Raw genomic sequence first — 22,448 nt, forward strand, 5'->3', positions numbered from 1 at the left:
ACAAAATTCACCATCATCAACCAAGGAAAAAAGGAACCTATGCTGTTAACTCTGAGGGGAGGGGAGTTGCCAAACAAGAATCCAATTCTATAAACAGTGTGGTATGGCCCCAGAAGTAGTACTAAGGAAGCTTAGCCACCAAAATCCATTAGGCAACATGGCCTATAGTTAAGTAGATAGCCTGAGGAAAAAATCCTTGTGAATAGGAGCCTAGCAAGACTCCGTAAGGGCTGCTACCTTTCAAAGGCACTGTGCTTAAATCTGTGAATGAGTCAAAGCTCAAGGCAGTTAGGTATGTACTTGGTTGGGTGGGCTATCACTACTGTAAAAAATTTTGGACAAAATTCTGCAGACAAAAAAGCAACAAGGTATTCATCTTAAGTTTGTACATGCTGACTTCCAGCTTGTCATGTAAGAAACTTAGAAGTGACCACACCATACTAACAGGTAAAAAGCTGAACAAATGAAAAGCCAACAGCTCTTAATGCAGTCGCCAGGCAAACCACTATCCCCAAAATTAGAGACAGACAAGCAAACACAAAGAATCACAACTTGCAGTAAACAGAAACTTCCAAGGAAACCAGTGGCCAGGACAGAAATATCAGGCTTGTAAATCATAAATCACAATATAGACAAGTCTGGGAGCTTAAAAACTCCCATTTGGGGGTGAGAGGTGGGCACACACATGCACTGTCCTGAGTTTTACCTAGCATGAGCTCAACCTGGTTCTCACAGTGAATATCAGAGAAAATCTTGTGTTTCTAACAGAGGGAAGGAAAAAGGAATCATTTAAAATTACACCAAAGCATTCTGTCCTCCTTAACAGGGTCTGCTCTCAGGATAAACTAACCAGAGCCTAACCTGCTGGGATTCTATCAATCTCTAACTGACCTGTGAGAAAAAACACCCAACTCAGGCTACTCTACCCATCCTGTCTCACCTGGGGGAGGCTGGGAGGCAGCTCCTCAGAAATATTTGTGAAGTTCACAGTCTAGGGTCACAGACAAGGTCACTGAAAGACTGACACTTTACCATTACATTACTAAAGTCCTAATTACGGTTCCTTTTACCAAGGACATCATGCCTAGCTACCAAGAAAAAAAACACAGGTTGAAGACACAGAGTTCGAAGAATCAAAACCAGACTCAGATACAGCAGGGATATTGAAATTACTGGGCCAGGAATTTAAAATACTGATGATCAACATGCTAAGGGTTCCAATGATAAAATAGGCAGCATGCAAGAATAGATAGGCAGTATAAGTATAGAGGTAAAAATTGGAACCAAGAAGAGATGTTAGAGATCAAAAACTCAGAATGAAAAATGCCTCTGATAAATATTTTAGACTGGACATGGCTGAGGAAAACTTCTGAGCTTAAGGCTATCTCAATAGAAGCCTCCAAACCTGAAAAGCAAATAGAGAAAAAAAATGCTTGGAAAACAAAAAATAATCAAGAACTGCAGGATGTGAAACAACTATAAAACAAGTAACATGTGCATAATGGGAATACTTGGAGAAAAGAGAAAGGAACACAAACAATACTTGAAGTATTAAATACTGCAAGTTTTCCCATAATTAATTTCAGACACCGAATCACGGATCCAGGAAGCCTAGAGAAAACCAAGTAGAATAAATTCCAAAAATAACTACACCTAGGAATCATACTCTAACTATAGAAAATCAGAGAAATGGGAAATATAAAATAAGCCACAAGACAACCATCTTACCTATAGAAAAATAAAGGTAAGAATTACCAGGCCTCTCCTCAGAAACCATACAGAGAGTAGTGTGAAATATTTAAAGTGTTGAGATCGGAAAAACAAAAAACTATCAATTTAGAATTCTGGGATCTGTGAAAATATCCTTCAAAAGGAGAAAAAATAAGAACTTTCTCAAACAAACAAAAGTTGAGGGAATTTGACGCCAATGGAACTGCCTTGGAAGAAATGTTGAAGTTATTTAGAGAGAAGGAAAATTACAGAGGTCAGAAACTCAAATTTGCATATAAAGAATTTTTAAAAACGTAAGTTAAGGCAAAATAAAAACTTTTATGCTTCTTACTCTTAATTGATCTAACAGGTAACAATCTGCTCAAACTACTAATACCAACAATGTATTTCATTATATGTTTAGGGGTATGTATGCTCATTGATAAAATGACAGCAAAGACACAAGCTTCAGAAGAAGCAGGATTATTCTGACAAAGCACTTGCAGTAAACATGAAGCAGTATAATGTATTTGAAAGTAGAACTACATTGATTGTAAATGTTATTGGAAACTCTAGGGCAACCAGTTTTGGAGGAAAAAAGAGACATGAAGAGAAAATGGAATCATACAAAAATGCTCAGGTAGGGATGGCGCGCTGTGGAGCAGAAGGTTAGTAAGTCTCTACCTTTAGTGCCAGCATCTCATATGGGCACCAGTTCCAGTCCCAGATGCTCCACTTCCTATCCAGCTCTCTGCTAATGCAACTGGGAAAGCAGCAGATGACCCAACTGCTTGGGCCAGAGTACCCAATTGGAGATACACAAGATGTGCCTGGTTCCTGGCTTCAGCCCAGCCCTGGCCATTTGGGGAGCGAAACAGTGGATGGATGATCTCCCTCCTCTCTCCCTCCCCCTCTCAATCTCTTTCTCTCTCTCTCTCAAGATTTCATTTATTTGAAAGACAGAGTTACAGAGAGAGGCAGAGACAGAGAGAGAGGTCCTCCATCCTATGGTTCATTCCCCAGATGGCCACAACAGCCAGAGCTATGCCAATCTGAAACCAGGAGCTTCTTCCAGGTGTCCCACATGGGTGCAGGGGCCCAAGGACTTGTGCCATCTTCTACTGCTATCCCAGGCCATAGCAGAGAGCTGGACCAGAAGAGGAGCAGCCGGGACAAGAACCGGCGCCCATATGGGATGCCAGTGTTGCAGGCCAGGGCTTTAACCCACTGCGCCGGCCTCTCTCTTTCTCTCTCTACCTCCCTCCCTCCCTATCTCTCTCCCTCTTTCTGCTCTCCTTCTCTCTCTGCATCTCTGCCTCTGAAACAAATAAATCTTTTTTTTTAATAAAAAAGCTCAGGTAAAATAACATAAGACAGAGAGTGGAAGACAAGTATGGAAACAAAGAACAAAGGCAAAATATAGAAAACATTAATATGGAAAATATTAATCCAAATATATCAATAATCACTTTGAATATCAATGCTGTAAATGTATCAATTAAAACACAGAGACTATCCACATGAAAACCTGTACAGACGTTTCAAGAATCTATATTCATAATCACCAAAACTAAAGCAACTAAAATATTCTTTTCCATAGGTAAATGGATAAGCAAACTGCTGTTAATCCAGAGACAATAGAATATTATTCGACACTAAAAAGAATTGAGCTATAAAGCCATGAAAAGACACTGAAGAACTTTAACTGCTTAATACCTTACTAAATCAAAGAAGTCAATCAGATGAGGCCATATAATGTATATTTCCAACTATATGACATGCTGGAAAAGGTAAAACTATGAAGAAAGTAAAAAGATAAGTGGTCGCCAGGGATTGTAGGGAGGGAGCTAAAAATAGGCAGAGCACAGAGGATTTTGAGATACATGAGACTAGTCTGTATGACACTATAATGGTAGGTTCAAGTCATTCTACATTTTCCAAACTCCAAGAGTGTACAACACCAAAAGTAAACCTGAATGGAAATTACAGACATTGGTTAGTAAAAACTCGTCATTGTAGGTTTGTCTCCTGTAATAAATGCATCACTCTGGTAGGGGATTTTGATAATGGAGGAAGCTATGCATTTGTAGAGGCATGATATAAATGGGAAATTTCTGTACCTTCCTCTCAATTTTGCTATAAATCTAAAGCTACTTTAAAAATGTCTAATTTTAAAAGTGTGTAGGTGCTATGAAGAACATTTAAATTAAGTAGGTCAAATGATCATGTCAAAGCTGGGCTCAGCAATTAAAGATTTTACAGCAGCAAAAGGTATCTTTTCATATGTAACTAGTCTATGAATCACCACCATCATCTCCCTTTAAGCCAAAAAAAACAAAAATCAACATTGGTTAATATATAACAGAACAATAATTCTCAGTTTATTATTTGAACCAGCAGGATCAACATCAACAGTGAGGGCCCAGTGTTGTGGCACAGAAGGTTAAGCTGCCACCTATAACATCAGCATCCCATTTGAGTGCTGGTTCAAGTCCCAGGCTGTTCTACTTCTAATCCAGCACCCCATTAATGTGTCTGGAAAGGCAACAGAAGATGTCTCAAGTGTCTGGTGCTGTCCCCAACGTGGGAGTCCGCCTTGGCCGTTGCAGACATTTTGGGAGTGAACAAGCAGATGGCATCTCTCTCAAGCTCTGTCTTTCCCTCAACATGACTCAGCCTTTCAAATAAATCAATAAATCTTTTTTAAAAAATCACCTGAAATTTCATTAGATATGCAATTTTTCAGTCACACCCTACATCTTTGGATCACAAACTCTGAGGAGAAGGCACAACAATCCATGGTTTAACAACTCTTTAGGAGGTCAGATTTATAGGCACCTGCAATGCCAGCATCCCACATGGGTACCAGTTCAATTCCCATCTGCTCCATTTTTGATCCAGTTCCCTATTAATGTGCCCGAGAAAGCATCAGAAGACGGCACCAGTGCTTGGGCCACTGCACATACATGAAAGACCCAGAAGACACTCCTAGCTCCTGGCTTTGGCCTGGAGCAGCCCCAGCAATTGCGGCCATATGGGAAGTAAAACAGTGGATGGAAAATTCTCTCTCCTCCCCATTTTTTTTAAAATGAAAACACCACCACCATTTAATGGTTGTTCTGAAACACATTTTTTTCAAATTTATTTATTTATTTGAAAGGCAGAGTTACAGAGAGGCAGAGGCAGAGAGAGAAGTCTTCCATCTGCGGGTACACTCCCCAAATGGCCGCGATGGCTGGAGCTACGCCAATCTGAAGCCAGAATCCAGGAGTTTCCTCTGGGTCTCCCACATGGGTGCAGAGGCCCAATGACTTGGGCCATCTTCTACTGCTTTCCCAGGCCACAGCAGAGAGCTGGATCGGAAGTGGAGCAGCCAGAACTCAAACCAGCACCCATGTGGGATGCTGGCGCTGCAGACTGGGGCTTTAACCCGCTGTGCCACGGTGCCCTCCCAAAATAAAAATTCTTAAAAGACATGCACTCCCCCAAAAATCACATTTATAAAAAAAACTTTGAGGGCCAGCACTGTTTAAAGCCCTGGCTTGAAGCACTAGCATCCCATATGGGCACTGGTTCTAGACCTGGCTGCTCCACTTCCAATCCAGCTCTCTGCTATGGCCTGGGAAAGCAGCAGCAGATGGCCCAAGTCCTTGGGACCCTGCATCTGCGTGGGAGACCAGGAAGAAGCTCCTGGCTCCTGGCTTTGGATCAGTGCAGCTCTGGCCATCGCAGCCAATTGTGGAGTGAGCCATGGGATGGAGGATCTCTCTCTCTCTCTCTCTCTCTCCCCCCTCTCTCCTCTCTCTGTGTAACTCTTTCAAATAAATAAATAAATAAATCTTAAAAAAAAAACAACAACTTTGGGCGCTATGGTGCAGAGGGTTAAAGCCCAGCCCACTGTGCCAGCATCCCATATGGGTGCCGGTTCAAGCCCTGGCTGCTCCACTTATGATCTAGCTCCCTGCCAATGGCCTGAAAAAGCAGTGGATGATGGCCCAAGTGCTTGGGTCCCTGCACCTGCATGGGAGACCTGGAAGAAGCTCCTGGGCTCCTGGCTTTGGATCAGTCCAGCTCAGGCCATTGCAGCCATCTGGGGAGTGAACCAGCGGATGGAAGACTGGAAGATCTCCCTCCCTCTCTCTCTTTCAAATAAATAAAACAAATCTTTAAAAAAAAAACCTTTAAGAGATTCTGATATGCTGAAAATTGAGAATCACTGTATTAGGAACTTAATCTTATACTACATGTCAAATTAAAGATCTCCCTCTCTCTCTTTCAAATAAATAAAATAAATCTTTAAAAAAAACCTTTAATAGATTCTAATATGCTGAAAATTGAGAATCATGGTATTGTATTAGGAAGTTAATCTTATGCTACATATGTCAAACAGAAATGATTACAAGTAACCAAAGTTTAGAAGACTTCTGTTAATGTTATCTAATTTAAGTACAGAAGCTACTTTTTTTTTTGGACAGGCAGAGTGGACAATGAGAGAGAGAGAGACAGAGAGAAAGGTCTTCCTTTTGCCATTGGTTCACCCTCCAAGGGCCGCCGCGGCCGGCGCGCTGCGGCCAGCGCACCGCGCTAATCTGATGACAGGAGCCAGGCACTTATCCTGGTCTCCCATGGGGTGCAGGGCCCAAGCACTTGGGCCATCCTCCACTGCACTCCCTGGCCACAGCAGAGAGCTGGCCTGGAAGAGGGGCAAGCGGGACAGAATCTGGCGCCCCGACCAGGACTAGAACCCAGTGTGCCGGCGCAGCAAGGCAGAGGGTTAGCCTAGTGAGCCGTGGCACTGGCCAGAAGCTACTTTTTAAAAATATGCATAATTTATACATTCAAGCAACCACAAGGCAATAAGTGAGTCTTATATAAGAAGTTAATTGTGGGGCCAGCATCATGGTGTAACGTGTTAAGCTGCCACCTACAGTGTCAGCATCTCATATGGGCACCAGTCTGAGCCCCAGCTGCTCCACTTCCAATCCAGCTCCCTGCTAATGCACCTGGGAAGGCAGCAGAAGATGGCACAAGTCCTTGGGCCCCTGCCACCCTCGTGGGAGCCGCAGAAGAAGCTCCTAGATCCTGGCTTTGGCCTGGCACAGTCCTCGTTTTTGCAGCCATTTGGGGAGTAAGCCAGCGGATGGAAGATCTCTCTTTACCTCTCTAACTCTGCGTTCCAAATAAATAAAATAAATCTTAAAAAAAGTTTAATTGAAAATTTTTTAGAAACAATCTTATAAATCTTCTTTGAAATCAAGCTAGGGAACAAAAGACCAATATACCTATAAACACGGAACAAATGATCTGTCATAGTGCAATATTTATAGGGGCAAAAATCAATCGAAATTCTAACCCAGATTATCAGAAATATTCACTTTTCATACCACGACCCTAGTCATGAGAAAAGACAAATTTCTTCCCACATTGGCCTGAGTAGTCCAAAAGAACGCATTTTTTCCTTCCCTTCTTCCTTCAATATCTCTGCAAGAATAGACTGGAGTTGGGACTGGGGCCAGGTCCAACCAGGACAGAACCAAGGTACAGCAGTCCTAACAACTGTGTATCTTGGAAGCAATATTGTACATATTGTGTGCACACATATATATAATGCTTATGTATTGGACAACTTCCATAAGTTGGATATTTGGTCTCCTGCTTACAAGTTTTTAATTGTTGCCAAACAAAGACTTTCAAAACAAGAGATCTGGATATCAAGATTCTCAATTAAGAACACCATCTTTGGACATTGTGGCATAGGTTAAACCACTGCCTGCAGCACCGGCATCCCATGTGGGTGCTGGTTTGAGTCCCAGCTACTCTACTTCAATCCAGCTCCTTGCTAATGCACCTGGGAAAGCAACGTTTGGGCCCCTTCACCCATGCAGGAGACACAGAAGAAGCTTCTGGCTTCGGCCTGGCTCAGCCTCGGGCATTGCAGCCATCTGGGGAGTAAGCCAGTGGATGGAAGACTTCTCTCTCTCTCCCTAACTCTACCTTTCAAATAAATAAAATAAATCTTTTTTAAAAAAAGTCTTTTCATTTGAATATTGTTTGTAGCCCATTCCTGCTTTCCTGCTGGACTATTGTCTTTACTTCTGACTTTTTTAGCTCTTTATTTAGTACAAGACAGACCAGCACTAGGTAGGTGGAAGTATGATGAGAAACAGGCTATTTACATTCCCAAAAGTATCTCCTAAAGGGAAAAACAGTAACAGTACAGCTGAAATGCTGGTAGCACTCATCTTAACCAAGTGATCAAAGTTAAAATCATCAGTAATAGAACAAAATGATTTCACATGCTTCCTGATAGGATGCACTAAGACATAACTCTGCTCTTTGAGAAGGCACTAGTTAAAATGACATTCTTTCCAGACCATAAGGATCAAAATGTTTAAACGTTGTCATGATTCCCTTTTATATGCACATTATATAATAAATGATAAATATAATAACTAACTACCTAACATATTTAGAGAACTTTTATGCTATTTTCATTTATGGGCATAAAAAACTAGTATTAAAAGCCAAGTTAAACATTTCAGGTGTTAAAGGATCAATATACAACAGCTTTTAAGTTTTCAAGAGTTATTGTTGTTTAAAATTAAAATTAGCACAGGTGTTTTGCACAGCTGTTGAAAAGCCAAAGCCACTTGGGACATCTGCCTCTCATTTCCAAGTGCCTCAACTCCCGCCTCTGCTCCTGGGCCCAGCTTCCTGCTAATCCTGCCTCTCATTTCCAAGTGCCTCAACTCCCACCTCTGCTCCTGGGCCCAGCTTCCTGCTAATGCTCACCCTGGAAAGCAGCAGGTGATGGCTCAAGTAGCTGTGTCTCTTCCACACACAAATGAAATCCATACTGAGCTACTGGATCCTGGCTCAAGCCTGGGCCAGCCCAAACCATTGCAGGCATTTGGGAAGTTAATCAGCCAGAGAATGGAAGAAATCTACCTCTCTCTCTCTCAGATAAATGAGTTTTAAAATCTAAATTAGATGCAGGAACAGGCATTTGAAGCAGCAGTTAAGACACTAGTTAGGATGCCCACATCCCATACTAGAGCACCTGGGTCCAAGTCTCAGCTTCACTCCCAGTTTCAGCTTCCTACCAATGTGGACTCTGGGAGGCAGCAGGCAATGGCTCAAGTGGTTTGAGTCCCTTCCACCTGGACTTAGTCCTTGGGTCCTGGCTTTGGCCTGACCCAGACCCAGCTGTTGTGGGCAATTGAGGAGTCTATCAGTGATTTTTTTCCCTAAAAACTTATTTGTCTGAAAGGCAGAGTGAGAGTGAGGTATCTTCCATCTGCTAGTTCAGTCCCCAAATGGCCACCAATAGACAGGACTGGGCCAAAACCTAGAGCCTTGAACTCCATCCAGGTCTCCTACATGGATTACAGGGCTCAAGTACTTCAGCCATCTTCTATTGCCTTCCCAGGCATATTAGCAGGGAGCTAGATGGGAAGCAGAACAGCTGAGACTCAAACAGGTGTTCATATGGGATGCTGACATTGCAGGTGGCAGCTTAACATGTTATACCATGACGCTGGTCCCACAATTAAACTTCTTATACAAGATTTACTTATTGCCTTGGGGTTGGCCGACACCACAGCTCACTAGGCTAATCCTCCACCTGCAGCAGCGGCACCCCAGGTTCTAGTCCCGGTTGGGGCACCGGTTCTGGTCTTGGTTGCTCCTCTTCCTGTCCAGCTCTCTGCTGTGGCCCGGGAAGGCAGTGGAGGATGGCCCAAGTGCTTGGGCCCTGCACCTGCATGGGAGACCAGGAGGAAGCACCTGGCTCCTGGCTTCGGATCAGCACAGCACGCCGGCCATAGCGGCCATCTGGGGGTTGAACCAACAGAAGAAAGACCTTTCTCTCTCTCACTGTCTAACCTGCCTGTCAAAAAAAAAAAAAAAAAGGAGCTGCCGTACTTAAATTAGATATCATTAACAGAAGTCTTCTATACTGTGGTTACTTGTAATTATTTCTATAATTCTACATATTTCTTTAATTTGACATATGTAGTATAAGATTTTCATCCTGAAAACCTTGGGTTGAGCAAAGATTTCTTACAGCACAAAAGCAAACACAAAAGAAAAAGACTGTTAACTTGGAATTAATTAACATCTAAAAATTTTTGCTATTCCAAAGATAACAAAACTTAAGAAGTAAATGTGACTGAGAAAAAAAATCAAAATCAAATATCTGATAAAGGTCTTGTATGGAGAATATATGAAGAATTTTACTCAATAATAAAAAGATAATACAACTTAAAAATGGGCAAGATTTATGAACAAATCACTACAGATGATTACAAATGGCAAATAAGCACATTAGAAGATGCGCAACATCAATAGTCACAGGCAAATGCAAATTAAAATACAACACCCACTAGAAAGACTAAAATGTACAAGAGTGAGAATACCATGCATGTATCAGCAAGGATTTGGAGCATCCTATAAAGCTGCACCTAGAAAAGCAAACTGGTCCAGTATGAACCATTTGGGTAATTCCTTTAATTCCTTAAAGAGTTTATTCCTATGATCCAGTAATTCCACTCCTGAGGACATATAAAATTATGTCCCCCAAAAAAGTCATACAAGAATATTCAAAGCAGCTTTATTAATAATAGCCCCCAACTACAAACAACTCAAACATCCATCAATTTGGTGAGTGGATAAACTCTTGTATGTCTATATAATGAAATATTACCCAGCAAGAAAGAAATTGCTGACGCAATCAACAACTTTGATGAATTTCAAAAGTATTATGTGGAAGAAACCAGACAGAAAAGATTACATACGACACGGTTCCACCTAAATTAAGTTCTACAAAATCTATAGTGAGTGACAGAAAGCCTTTCAGAGGTTACCAGAAACTAGCAATAGAGGGAGAAAACTTATAGCAGAGGCAAGAGGAAATTTTCAAGGGTGATAAAAAACATTCTCTACTGATTGTGTTGATGGACATGCAACTGTATAAATTTGTCAAAACTTACTGATACTAGTTCAAGTCCTAGCTGCTTGGCTTCTGATCCAGATTCCTGTTAATACATCTAGGAAGGCAGCAAATGATGGCCCAAGTGCTTGGGTCCCAGCCACCCATGTGGAAGACCCAGATGAAGTTCCTGGCTCCTAGCTTCAGCCTGGTCCTTTTTTCTGCTTAGCTTCCTGCCTGTTGTGGCCATTTGGGGAGTGAACCAGCAGATGGAAGATATTTCTATCTATCAAACGATATATATATACACACACACACACATATATATCCTCTCTCTCCCACTCTGTCCCTCACTCAGTCGCCCTCTGACACTCTGCCTTTCAAATAAATAAGTTTTTAAAATAAAAAAATTGCACAGATGATAATACTTGGGGTAATGACTTGAAGGGAGTACAAAGGAGACCCTGGGTTGCTGGTAGTCTTTGTTTTATCTCTTGATTTGGGAGGTGAACACATGGGTGTTTAGTTTGGGAAAAGACAGTGAGCTATACAATTATGTTTTATTTCAATAAAAAGTTTACTTAAAACATATAAATAGGTCTTCAACATTCTGAGGTTGAAGACCCTTCTTAAATATAACAGTAAGGATTGAAAACTGAAGGCATGTCAATGAGTAGAAAACAAGCAAGAGAAAAGTAACCACTAATTATAAGAGGATTCATAAAGCAGCCACTTGTCCATAGCATATTTTCTGAGGAGGGGAACTCAGCTAACAATCTTTACATAAACGGTTAAGACACAATGACTTTCCACAAATCTTACTCAACATAATCTTAAATTGGGTTCACTTTAGTTTTGTTCCTAGAATACCTGTAATACAAGTATACTCACAACATTTTCATTTCAAAATTTAAATTTGCTTGAAAGAAAAATCTTACTGACCTCCTTCATAAATGACTTGCCTATGCGCACAACCTTTGCAAATAAAATGGGATCATGAGAAAGGTGAGGACCAAGATAACAGAACATATTGAACACGTCTCTCCTCAAATCTTCATAGCTCTCTGCTTGTTTTGGTGCTCTCTTGTTTTGCAAAGCATTAACAGGTGAGCCTTTAGCACCTTTAGGAACGCCAACTCTATTTAAAAAGAGCAAAATATTTATACATGTATATAGATATACACTATACAATACCTTCCATTTTAAGTTAACAGTCATCTTAATTAGTAAGTTAAACTCCTGCTCATATTTGATTTCTGTATTTCAATTGTGCCTAATGTTATTGTAACAGATAATTCTCAACTGGTAGAAAAAATACAAAAACAATATTATAGGAAAAAAATACAGCTAAGAGGACAGTGTTTCAAATTAACCACTTAAGAATAGGAAATCCAAGAAACGTAGATCCCAAGTAACATTCAATACATATCATTTGTTTTCAAACTTGGACAGTATTAAGAATTTGGATATAGAAATGGGGAAGAGGGATGGACCTCTGAGACACTGGAAAATGAAACAGAAAATTATGGATATAACAACACTGATTCATGTCAATTAACATTTCTTAGTCTGGGTTCCAATACCCAGACCGAGTATGAGGGAGGTGGTGGCAGGGAAGGTGAGTTGAATAATGAAGGAAGGTGTGACACTAAAAAGGATAGAATGCCCAGAGTTCTCACCTGCTGAGCAGGTGTCCCGCTGTGGAGTCACAGGGGTCACTCTATGAGAAGAAACCTTCATGTTCCACAGCCCAGGTGGCACTGAAGGCAGCAATCAGCAGCTATGCACGATCACAAGGCTGGGGCTTTTGAGGCAGGCTCTGATCTGTGGGCTGAAGCCAGAGCTGCTGCCAATAGTGCTCTTAAGTATTCTGCAAGTAGGCTGAGGGCTACATGACTGGTCAACACAGTAACTAAGGATCATGAGAGAGGCTTTACTGGTAATTTCCAGAACACCATCTTATACACCAGGAGAGATAAGGCCAACAGAGACAACATCCTCAGAGCCACTCAATCCAGGGTAGAGGAAAATTACACTAAATAAAAATAAAAACAGGAATTCCCTGCTCCAAGAGAGGAAGACAAGTCAAAAAATAGGAAAATGGAGTTTTCATTCCTAACGGAACAAACCAAACCTAGAAATTGAACCTATCATTTGTAAATTACACTCCAATAACATGTTCTAGAATACCTGGTCTAGGCATGAGGAGACAAGTCACTCATTAACATTTATCAGACTGAAAATTTCTGGGAATAATTCTTATCTCTTGATAAAATGCACTAGAGTGTATGCTTGGTTTGAGGAGACAAGATAAATATGCAACATTGCCTTTGTAGTCCTAAACAATTTCTATCTCAAAGATGAGTATACAGTAACATACCTTCGGTAGAGAGGCTCAATAGTTATGTGAATAAGCTTGCAGATAGCAAGGGCTATTAGCTTATGTGAAGCTGCATAGTAGGGAGGCATCTGATCCATAATGTTCTGGGCATGCTGCCAATCACCAATCTTTAACAAGGCTTCCAATAAACCAAGCTTTTGGTTGTCAGGTGGCTAAAAATAAACAGTCACATCAAAGATACTTAAGATACAGGAATCAAAAAAATATTAATACTGTTTCACTTTAAAAACTGAGCTACACAATACAATTGATATCAAAAATAGTTGTCATTAATGGGAAATTGAATAGCATTGTCCTGAGAATACAATCCAAGGTTTTTAACTGAGAAAAAAAAAGACTCCACTTTTTCATTTAGCAGGCACAGGTATTATAGTTTACAGACTTGGGATTAAGTTCTACTTAACATTATATTGTGCCATAGGCAACCAAAATTCATTCATATTTGAGAATTCCCTGGGGGCCAGTCTTGCGGCATTGGGGGTAAAGCTGCCATCTGTGACACCAGCATCCAATACAAAAGTACCGGTTGCTCCACTTTTTTTAAAAAAGATTTTATTTATTTATTTGAGAGGAAGAGTTACAGACAGTGAGAGGGAAAGACATAGAGAAAGGTCTTCCTTTCATTGGTTCACTCCCCAACTGGCTGCAATGGCTGGAGCTGCGCCTATCCGAAGTCAGGAGTCAGGAGCTTCTTCCGGGTCTCCCACGTGGGTGCAGGGGCCCAAGGACTTGGGCCATCTTCTACTGCTTTCCCAGACCACAGCAGAGAGCTGGATTGGAAACGGAGCATCCAGGTCTCAAACCGGCACCCATATGGCATGCCAATGCTTCAGGCCAGGGCATTAACCCACTGCGCCACAGCACCAGCCCCTGCTCCACTTTCGATCCAGCTCCCTGCTAATATGCCTAGGAAAGCAGCTGAATGGCCCAAGTGCATGGGCCCTTGCACCCAAGTAAGATACCAAGAAGGAACTCCAGGCTCCAGCTTTTGCATGGCACAGCCCCAGCCACTGGGGCCATCTGGGAAGTGAACCAACAGATGGAAGATAGATAGCTCTCTCTCTGCCCCCCTCTCTGTAACTCTGCCTTTCAAATAAAAAAAAAAGGAGGGAGAATCCCTTTACGAATGGAACATTAATACAAAGACCATAAATATATTTTGTGGTTTTACTTAAAATACATTTTGAAACTTACTAAGTAAAAAAATATGGCCCTTTGTAGGAAGATGACATCAGATAATCACTTTTGCTTCCTGTCTGTTTTGGTTTCCTATATTAACTTTTTAAAAATGCTTTTTTGAGTATTCTGAAAATCCATTCTCAGCAAAATTAAAAAACTAGGAGATTCTGCATCCATCCATAAGCTGATTAATTATTAGAAGTTTAAAATTTTGTGGCCGGCGCCACGGCTCACTAGGCTAATCCTCCGCCTTGCAGCGCCGGCACCCCGGGTTCTAGTCCCAGTCGGGGCGCTGGATTCTGTCCCAGTTGCCCCTCTTCCAGGCCAGCTCTCTGCTGTGGCCAGGGAAGGCAGTGGAGGATGGCCCAAGTGCTTGGGCCCTGCACCCCATGGGAGACCAGGAGAAGTACCTGGCTCCTGCCATCGGATCAGCACGGTGCTCCGGCCGCGGCGGCCACTGGAGGGTAAACCAAAGGCAAAGGAAGACCTTTCTCTCTGTCTCTCTCTCTTACTGTCTACTCTGCCTGTCAAAAAAAAAATTTGTGACTTTAAGTCCAGAAGACATTATTAATTTTACTAGAATGAATTATATACCTTATCTACTTTCTCTTCTTCTTTTTCCTTTTCTCTCTCTCGTTCATCCATTTTTTCAGAAGACAATACAACCATCGTAAGTTTTCTAACAATTTGCTTAGCTTCCACAATTTCCCGTTTATGTTCATCCATAATACAATTATCAGCTGGAAGAAGCTAAAAATAAGTCATTAAAATTTAATGAAACAGCTAATATTAACCACCTGCTCATATAAAAGCAAACACTATTCTCAACTGAAAAAATGCAAATAAGAAGTCTCCTATTCACAACCATGGTTTCCCTTCCAAATAAGTTTGTTATTTTCTTAGAATTTAACAAGTACTAAATTTTGTACACCTCTTAAAATGAGTTAGCAGTTCACAGTTTCATATTTTCAAATCAACAAATTGATTTTAATCTCATCTGATAATTGTCATCATCGTAACAATAGCACTTAGTCTGCTTGCATTTATTGTTAAACATATCAGTATTAAATCTATCATTTTTGTATTTTCCATTTGCTATGCTACTCTATATTAGCCTCTAAATTCATACCTCTCTCTTCAAATTCTCCCTTTTCTGACAAATTTTTTATATTCTCAATTTGTACAACACTTCTCTTTGTTAAAACCTGAATGCCACTCTACTCCCAAGAGAAAAATCCAGACTTCTTACTATGTCATTAAAACCATTCCGTATAGCTTACCCCCAACAACTTCTCTATCCTCATTCCCTATATAAACCATTCTAGGCTCCAACCACTCTGAGCTTCCTGATATTCTCCAAAAAGCGATAGTAAAGTCCTTTCAAACCTCCTGCCCTTACAACATTCAGTTAATTCTACCTAAAAATCTTCCCATCATTTAAGCCTTAGCAACTACTTCTCATTTATCAAGATCCCGGTTTGACATCACTATTTGGAAAACTCTTCTAAACTACTCCCTCTAAATATATGAACACTATCGACTCTGAGATCAAACAGCACTTTGTGAATACCTCCAAAAGAGTACCTACTATGTATGCAAAACTGTATTTTCTACCTTGCTAGATTATGAGTGTTTCCAAGTTAGAGAAAAAGACTTACTCCAGATAGGCAAGGAAGTTATTTCCTTACTGACACTTAAGAACTTAAGCTTTATATCCAATCTTAAACTCCATAGAGGTGATGAAAAGGTATTTGATTTCTGTGATTTTTTTCAAGGAATTAAATTCATTCACTTTATAAATGCAAAGCAATAATGTATTGGTGCTTCAAAAAAAATACTTGAGAGCCTAGCACCAGCCTTGGAGTGCTATGTAGATGACTACTCCCTCTTTCTTACCCGAGAGTTAGACATCAAAATATTTTTAACATCCCACTTAACTTACATGTACATAAAGATCATCTAAATCAATAAGATTAAACTGCAGAAGTACTGCTGCAACTCTGTATAAAGATGATGGAGTCTCGCCATTTGGCTCCTTAAAAAACAGAAAGAAAATTTTAGAGTGTATAAAGTACAGCAATTAAAATCTATCAAATAACGCTAAGCCAAGAACACACTTCATCACTCTTTCTCATCACACCAATCATCTGAATTTAGGACAATGATTATTACATCAACATTGGAACCATCTTCTGATGAAAGGAAAGCAGTTTCAAGATGGACACAAGTTAACTTTTGAATAAAATTAACAACTGAATAAGCATGATTTTATACTGTATAATAGTATGTGTTTCTGTCTATTTATGTGTTTCCTTCACTTGTTTTTCCAAGTAGCTCTCAGTGGAGATGCAGATATATTAAGACTGATAAATGTGTAAGGATAGAACCGTACGTTTCCTTAATACTTTCCTCCCTAAATCTTTTATTGATCTTATCGATCGCCAGCTAATCTCCCCTTTAAAACAGGTGTCTATTACAAATCAATCAATAAATTTTGGTAGATGAATCAGAAACTTTAAGATATAGGTATGAAATCAAAAAGCATTCAAGCAGTAGTTTCAGAGATGTAAGTCAAAGTACACAGATATCACTTTAAAAGCAATTGTGAAAGTATGCTGTAGAACTAGGACAGATTCAATAAGTTTCGTAAAAATAAGACATATGAAAAACTATTAATCTGAGATCATTTACTTCATTTGGATGGCTGAAGAATTATACAGGATCTTTTAATTTTTTAATAGAATTTTTAACAGATTCAATGTGATCTGTAGATGGAATTCTAAGAACATAATGATATTGTCTCCCTCATTCTTTTTCCCTTTCTTCCTGCCTTTTTTTATTTTAAGATAACATTTTAAAATTACATTACAGTAAAAAGTCTTAATACTTCACCAAATAAGAATTTTAACAAGTAAAAATCAAGAAGACTCTGGTTTACTGGGACTACAGACAACAGCCATAAACAATAAATGGAAAAATGACCATTTCACCCATATACAGTAAATTTTAAATTGATCACAGATCTCTAAAACTACAGTAGTATAACATTCTTAACCATTGGTTTTGCAAAAGTTTAAAAGTTTTACAAAACTACATTTTCAGCAATACTGATACACACAGACATCTCTTATTTCTTTTTTGTTAATTTTTAAAGTTTTAGCTCCCAAATGTAAGGGAGAACATGTGGTAATTCTCTTTCTGAGTCCAAACCAACCCACTAAAGTTGCAAGTTAGAAAATATATCAAAAAACAGTAGCTTTTTTACATGCTAATGATGAGCTCACAGAAAGAGAAATCAATCAAGAAAGAAATCCCATTCACAACAGCCACAAAAACAATCAAATATTTAGCAATAAATTTAATGAAAGTGAAAGATCTCTACAAAACCACAAAATATTGATTAAATTATCAAGGATACAGAAAAAGTTTGTTTTCCATGCTCATGGATAGCAAAGATCAATATTTTTTAAATGTCTATACCACCTAAAGTAATTTACAGACTCAATGCAAGTCCTATCATGGCATTCCTCATAGGATTAGAAAAAAACAATTCTATTTATGGAATTACAAACGAGCACGAATACCCAAAGCAATCCAGAGCAAGAAAAGCAAGGTGGAAGCATCACAATACCTGATTTCAAAGCATACTACAAAGCTATAGTAAGTAAAACAGCTTGGTATTGTCATAATAATCGACACATAGACCAATAACAGAGCAGAGAGCCCAGAAATTAATCCATGTACATACAGCCAACTTATTTTTGACAAAAGTGCTCAGACCATACAGTGAAGGGTAATCTCTTCAACAAGGTGCTGGCAAAACTGGATGTATATATGTAAAAGAATGAAATTAGATCCATACCTCTCACCATATACAAAAATCAACTCAAGATGGATCAAAGACATAAACTTAAGACCTGAGACAACAAAGCTGCTGAAGAAAACATAGGAGAAACACTCCAAAACACAGTTGTAGGGGACCCCTTCTTGTACAAGATCCCCAAAGTACAGGCAACAAAAGCAAAACTAAACAAATGGGGGAGTGGGGGCTGGTGCTGTGGTGTAGTGGATAAAGCTACTGCCTGCAGTGCCGGCATCCAATTTGGGCGCTGATTCCAGTCCTGGCTTCTCAACATCTGATCCAGCTCTCTGCTATGGCCCAGGAAAGCAGCAGAAGATAGTCTAAGTGCTTAGGCCCCTGCACCCGCCTGGGAAACCTAGAAGAAGCTCCTGGCTCCTGGCTTCAGATCGGCTCAGCTCCAGCCATTGCGGCCATTTAGGGAGTGAACCAGTGGATGGAAGACATCCATCTCCTCTCTCTCTCTGCCTCTCCGTAACTCTGCCATATAAATAAGTAAATAAACCTTAAAGAAAAAAAGTAAACAAATGGGACTATTATCAAATCCAGAAGCTTTTGCACAGCAAAGGATGATCAATAGAGCAAAGAGACATCCAACAGAATGGGAAAAAAATATTTGCAAACCACCTATCTAACAAAGGATCAATATCCCAAATATATCAGCAACTCAAAAAACTCAACAGGGGTCTGGTGCTGTGGCTTAGTATGCTAAACCTCCATCTGTGGCATGGGCATCTCATATGGACACTGGTTCATGTCGGGGCTGCTCCTCTTCTAATCTAGCTCTCTGCAAAGGCCTGGGAAAGCATTAGAAGATGTTCCAAGTGCTTAGGCCCCTGCAACCGTGTGGGAGACCTAGAAGAAGCTCCTGGCTCCAGGCTTTGGATTGGATCGGCTCAGCTCCAGCCATTGTGGCCATCTGGGGAGTGAAACAGCAGATGGAAGATCTTTATCTCTCCCTCTGTCTGGAACTCTTACCTCTCAAATAAATAAATAAAATCTTGAAAATTCAACAACAACAAAAAACAACCAATCTAGGTGAGAAATGGGTAAAGGACTTCAATAGACAGTTCTCAAAAGAAATACAAGTGGCCAACAAATATTTGAAAAATTGCTCAGCATCACTAGCCATCGGGGAAATGGAAATCAAAACCACAATGAGGTATCATCTCAACCCTGTCAGAATGGCTAAAATCCAAAACACAAAGAGAAACAAATGCTGGCAATGATGTGGACAAAGGGGAACACTTACATACAGTTGGTGGGAATGTCAGTTAGGGCAGCCACTATGGAAAACAGTGTGGAAATTTCTTAAAAAACTAGAAATAGACTTGCTATATGATCCAGCAACCCCACTTCAGAGTACATATTGAAAAGACTTGTACACAATGTATCAAAGAGATACCTACACCACCATGTTTATACTAGTATTGTTCACTACAGCCAAAATTTGGAACCAACCAAGATTTCCATTATCAGATGAATGGATACAGAAAATGTGGTGTGTGTGTGTGTGTGTGTGTGTGTGTGTGTGTATATATACATACACACAACAGAATATTATTCAGCTATCAAAGAATGAAATTCTACCATTTGATGCAACTGGAGGACACCATGTTGAGATAAACTAATATTTTAAAATAGGGATCACAGGGTGGTGTTCAGCCTAGAGGTTAAGATAATGGTTGAGATGTCAAAACCACATCTCATAGTACCTGGATTTGATTCCCAGCTCTGGCTCCTGACTGTAGCTTCTTGCTCTTGCTAATTCAGACCCTGGAAGGTAGCAGTGATGGCTCAAGTAACTGAGTTCCTGTCACTTTGCCACCAGATTGAATTCCCAGCTCCTGGCCCAGCACCAAATGTTGTGGGCATTTGGGTAGTGAACCAACAGCGGTGCACACATATGCATGTTTCATATATATATATATATATATATATATATATATATATAAATATAAATTCTTTAAACATGTTAATAAAATAAAACACACAAGTGGCAAAGTCAATTCCAGGGCAGCCATGAGGGCTCTCCACAGAAACGTATCTTTGAATGCTAGCAATTTTCAAAGCTAATTTTTAAATTGCTGGAGAGTAAAGTGAGAATAAGTGACAATAACTAAGTGGCTACAAGTATATAAAAAGCAAATAGTGGGGCGGATGTTATGGTGCAACGGGTTAAGCCACCCTTGGTGAATGGGACTCTGGCATTCCCTATCTGAGTGCTGGTTAGAGTTCCAGCTACTCTGCTTCCGTTCCAGTTTCATGCTAATGTGCTTTGGGAAGGCAGACAAAGATGGCCCAAGTACTTGGGCCCTGTCATCCATGTGGGAGATCAGGCTGGACATTCCGGCTCCAGGCTTCAGCCTGGACCAGACCCAGCTGTTGTAGCCATTTGGAGAGTAAACTAGCAGACAGAAGATACATAACTCTGTTCTCTGTCTTCTCTGTCTCTGTCGTTCTGCCTTTCAAATAAACAAACAATAATTCTTTTTTAAAAAATAAAACGCCCCGGTTCCCCTCTTCCAGGCCAGCTCTCTGCTGTGGCCCGGGAGTGCAGTGGAGGATGGCCCAGGTGCTTGGGCCCTGCACCCCATGGGAGACCAGGAAAAGCACCTGGCTCCTGGCTCCTACCACCGGATCAGCGCGGTGCGCCGGCCGCAGCACGCCAGCCGCAGCACGCCGGCCGCAGCGCGCTGGCCGCGGCGGCCATTGGAGGGTGAACCAACAGCAAAGGAAGACCTTTCTCTCTGTCTCTCTCTGTCACTGTCCACTCTGCCTGTCAAAAAAAAATGCAGGGGCCAGCACTGTGGCACAGGGGGGTTAATGCTCTGGCCTGAAGCACCGGCATGGTTCGAGTCCCGGCTACTCCACTTCCGATCCAGCTCTCTGCTATGGCCTGGGAAAGCAGTGGAAGATGGCCCAAGTCCTTGGGCCCCTGCACCCACGTGGGAGACCTCAAAGAAGATCCTGGCTCCTGGTTTCAGACTGGCACAGCAGCAAACTGGGGAGTGAACCATCGGATGGAAGGACTCCCCCGACACACACACCATGTAACTCTGACTTTCAAATAAATGAATTAATCTTAAATAAATAAATAAAATGCAAATAGTAACAATACACTATGTTGATTCTAACAAACACTGAAAATGAGGCCTTTGTAGGTGAGGGTCCTCATCAGAATTGTGTGGCTTCAGACAGGCCCAGCTCCAGCTATATGGAGAGTGAACCAACAAATGGAAGATCTGTCTCTCCTTTCTCTCTCTCTCTCTCCCCCCACCCCCCACCCCACTCTCCGTAACTCTTTCAAATAAATAAATCAATCTTAAAAACAAAGAAGTATATGTGAAGTTTTGAGACTACAGATTAAGAAGTACACAGATGAAGTGTCAGCTAAGACTTTATAGAGCAATATTTGACCTTAACAAAGAGCTGACAAGATGAAAAGAGAAGTGAGAGGGTTGGATATGGATAGCTTTCTAGTAATAAGGAATCCTACAAACAAAACAATATTTATAACTAAATGCAGGCAATGTCTGGTCATTTGATAAGACTAGAATATTAGATTTAAGGGAAAAATTACTAAAGAAAGAAAAAACAGTGCCAGATTGTGAAGGGCTTTTTCTGACATGTTTACCAAGATTGAATTTCATCCCACATGCAAAGGTTTTTGATCAGTGAAATGCTTCAGATCTCTTTTAGAAAGTAACAGTAGAAGGGCCAGCACTGTGGTGCAGCAGGTTAAGCCACCACTTACACTGCTGGCATCCCATATGGGTGTGGGTTTAAGTCCTAGCTGCTCCACTTTCGATCCATCTCCCTGCTTATCTGATTGGGAAAGCAACTGAAGATGACCCAATGCCTTAGGTCCCTGCAACCCATGTGAGAGATTTGGAAGAAGCTCCTGGCTCCTGGATTTAATCTGGCCTAGCCCCAAGCACTGTAACCGTTTGGAGTGAACCAGCAGACAGAAGATCTGTCCCTGGGTATTTCTCCTCCTAACTCTGCCTTTCAAATAAACCTTTTAAAAAAGAAAATAGCAGTAGCAATGTGAAAGATGGACTGAGAGAAATAATCAGAGGCACAAATTATCTTGATAGCAATTATAATTTAACTGAAAAAAGATATAAAATATGCCTCATTTATTCACATCCAGAAAAAAATTCACAATAAAATTCTAATACAGTATTCAAGGTCCATGACAACCTAAAAGGTGCCTACCTTTCCAACCTCATTTTTTGTCCCATCTTTTCCCATTTTACAATGCAGCCTTATCAGACCATGGACCATTCCTTCAATCTATTATGTATATTCACACCACTACACCTTCACTCTTATACTGTTATTCCTGCATAGAAAACAACCAACAA

The 22,448-nt window shown here is 40.6% G+C and overlaps 1 protein-coding gene across 31 annotated transcripts in view; it reads right to left on the reverse strand.

Moving 5' to 3' along the window:
- THOC2 (THO complex subunit 2) overlaps nucleotides 1-22,448 on the reverse strand; it is a 117,621-nt gene that overhangs the window by 52,787 nt on the left and 42,386 nt on the right. For all 31 annotated transcript variants that reach the window (XR_016228307.1, XR_011385341.2, XR_016228306.1 and 28 more), the window contains exons 9-12: nucleotides 16,162-16,254; nucleotides 14,814-14,969; nucleotides 13,020-13,192; nucleotides 11,582-11,777 (exon numbers count right to left, since the gene is read on the reverse strand). Coding sequence is in view for 26 of the 31 variants with exons in the window: in XM_008273167.5 (XP_008271389.2) it covers nucleotides 11,582-11,777; nucleotides 13,020-13,192; nucleotides 14,814-14,969; nucleotides 16,162-16,254 (618 nt within the window). In the remaining 5 variants the exon portion in view is untranslated. The remainder of the gene's footprint in view (nucleotides 1-11,581; nucleotides 11,778-13,019; nucleotides 13,193-14,813; nucleotides 14,970-16,161; nucleotides 16,255-22,448) is intronic.

Source organism: Oryctolagus cuniculus, chromosome X (genome assembly GCF_051225735.1).
Source record: "Oryctolagus cuniculus isolate XC-2025 breed Fujian yellow rabbit chromosome X, ASM5122573v1, whole genome shotgun sequence".
Classification (NCBI taxonomy): Eukaryota; Metazoa; Chordata; class Mammalia; order Lagomorpha; family Leporidae; genus Oryctolagus; species Oryctolagus cuniculus.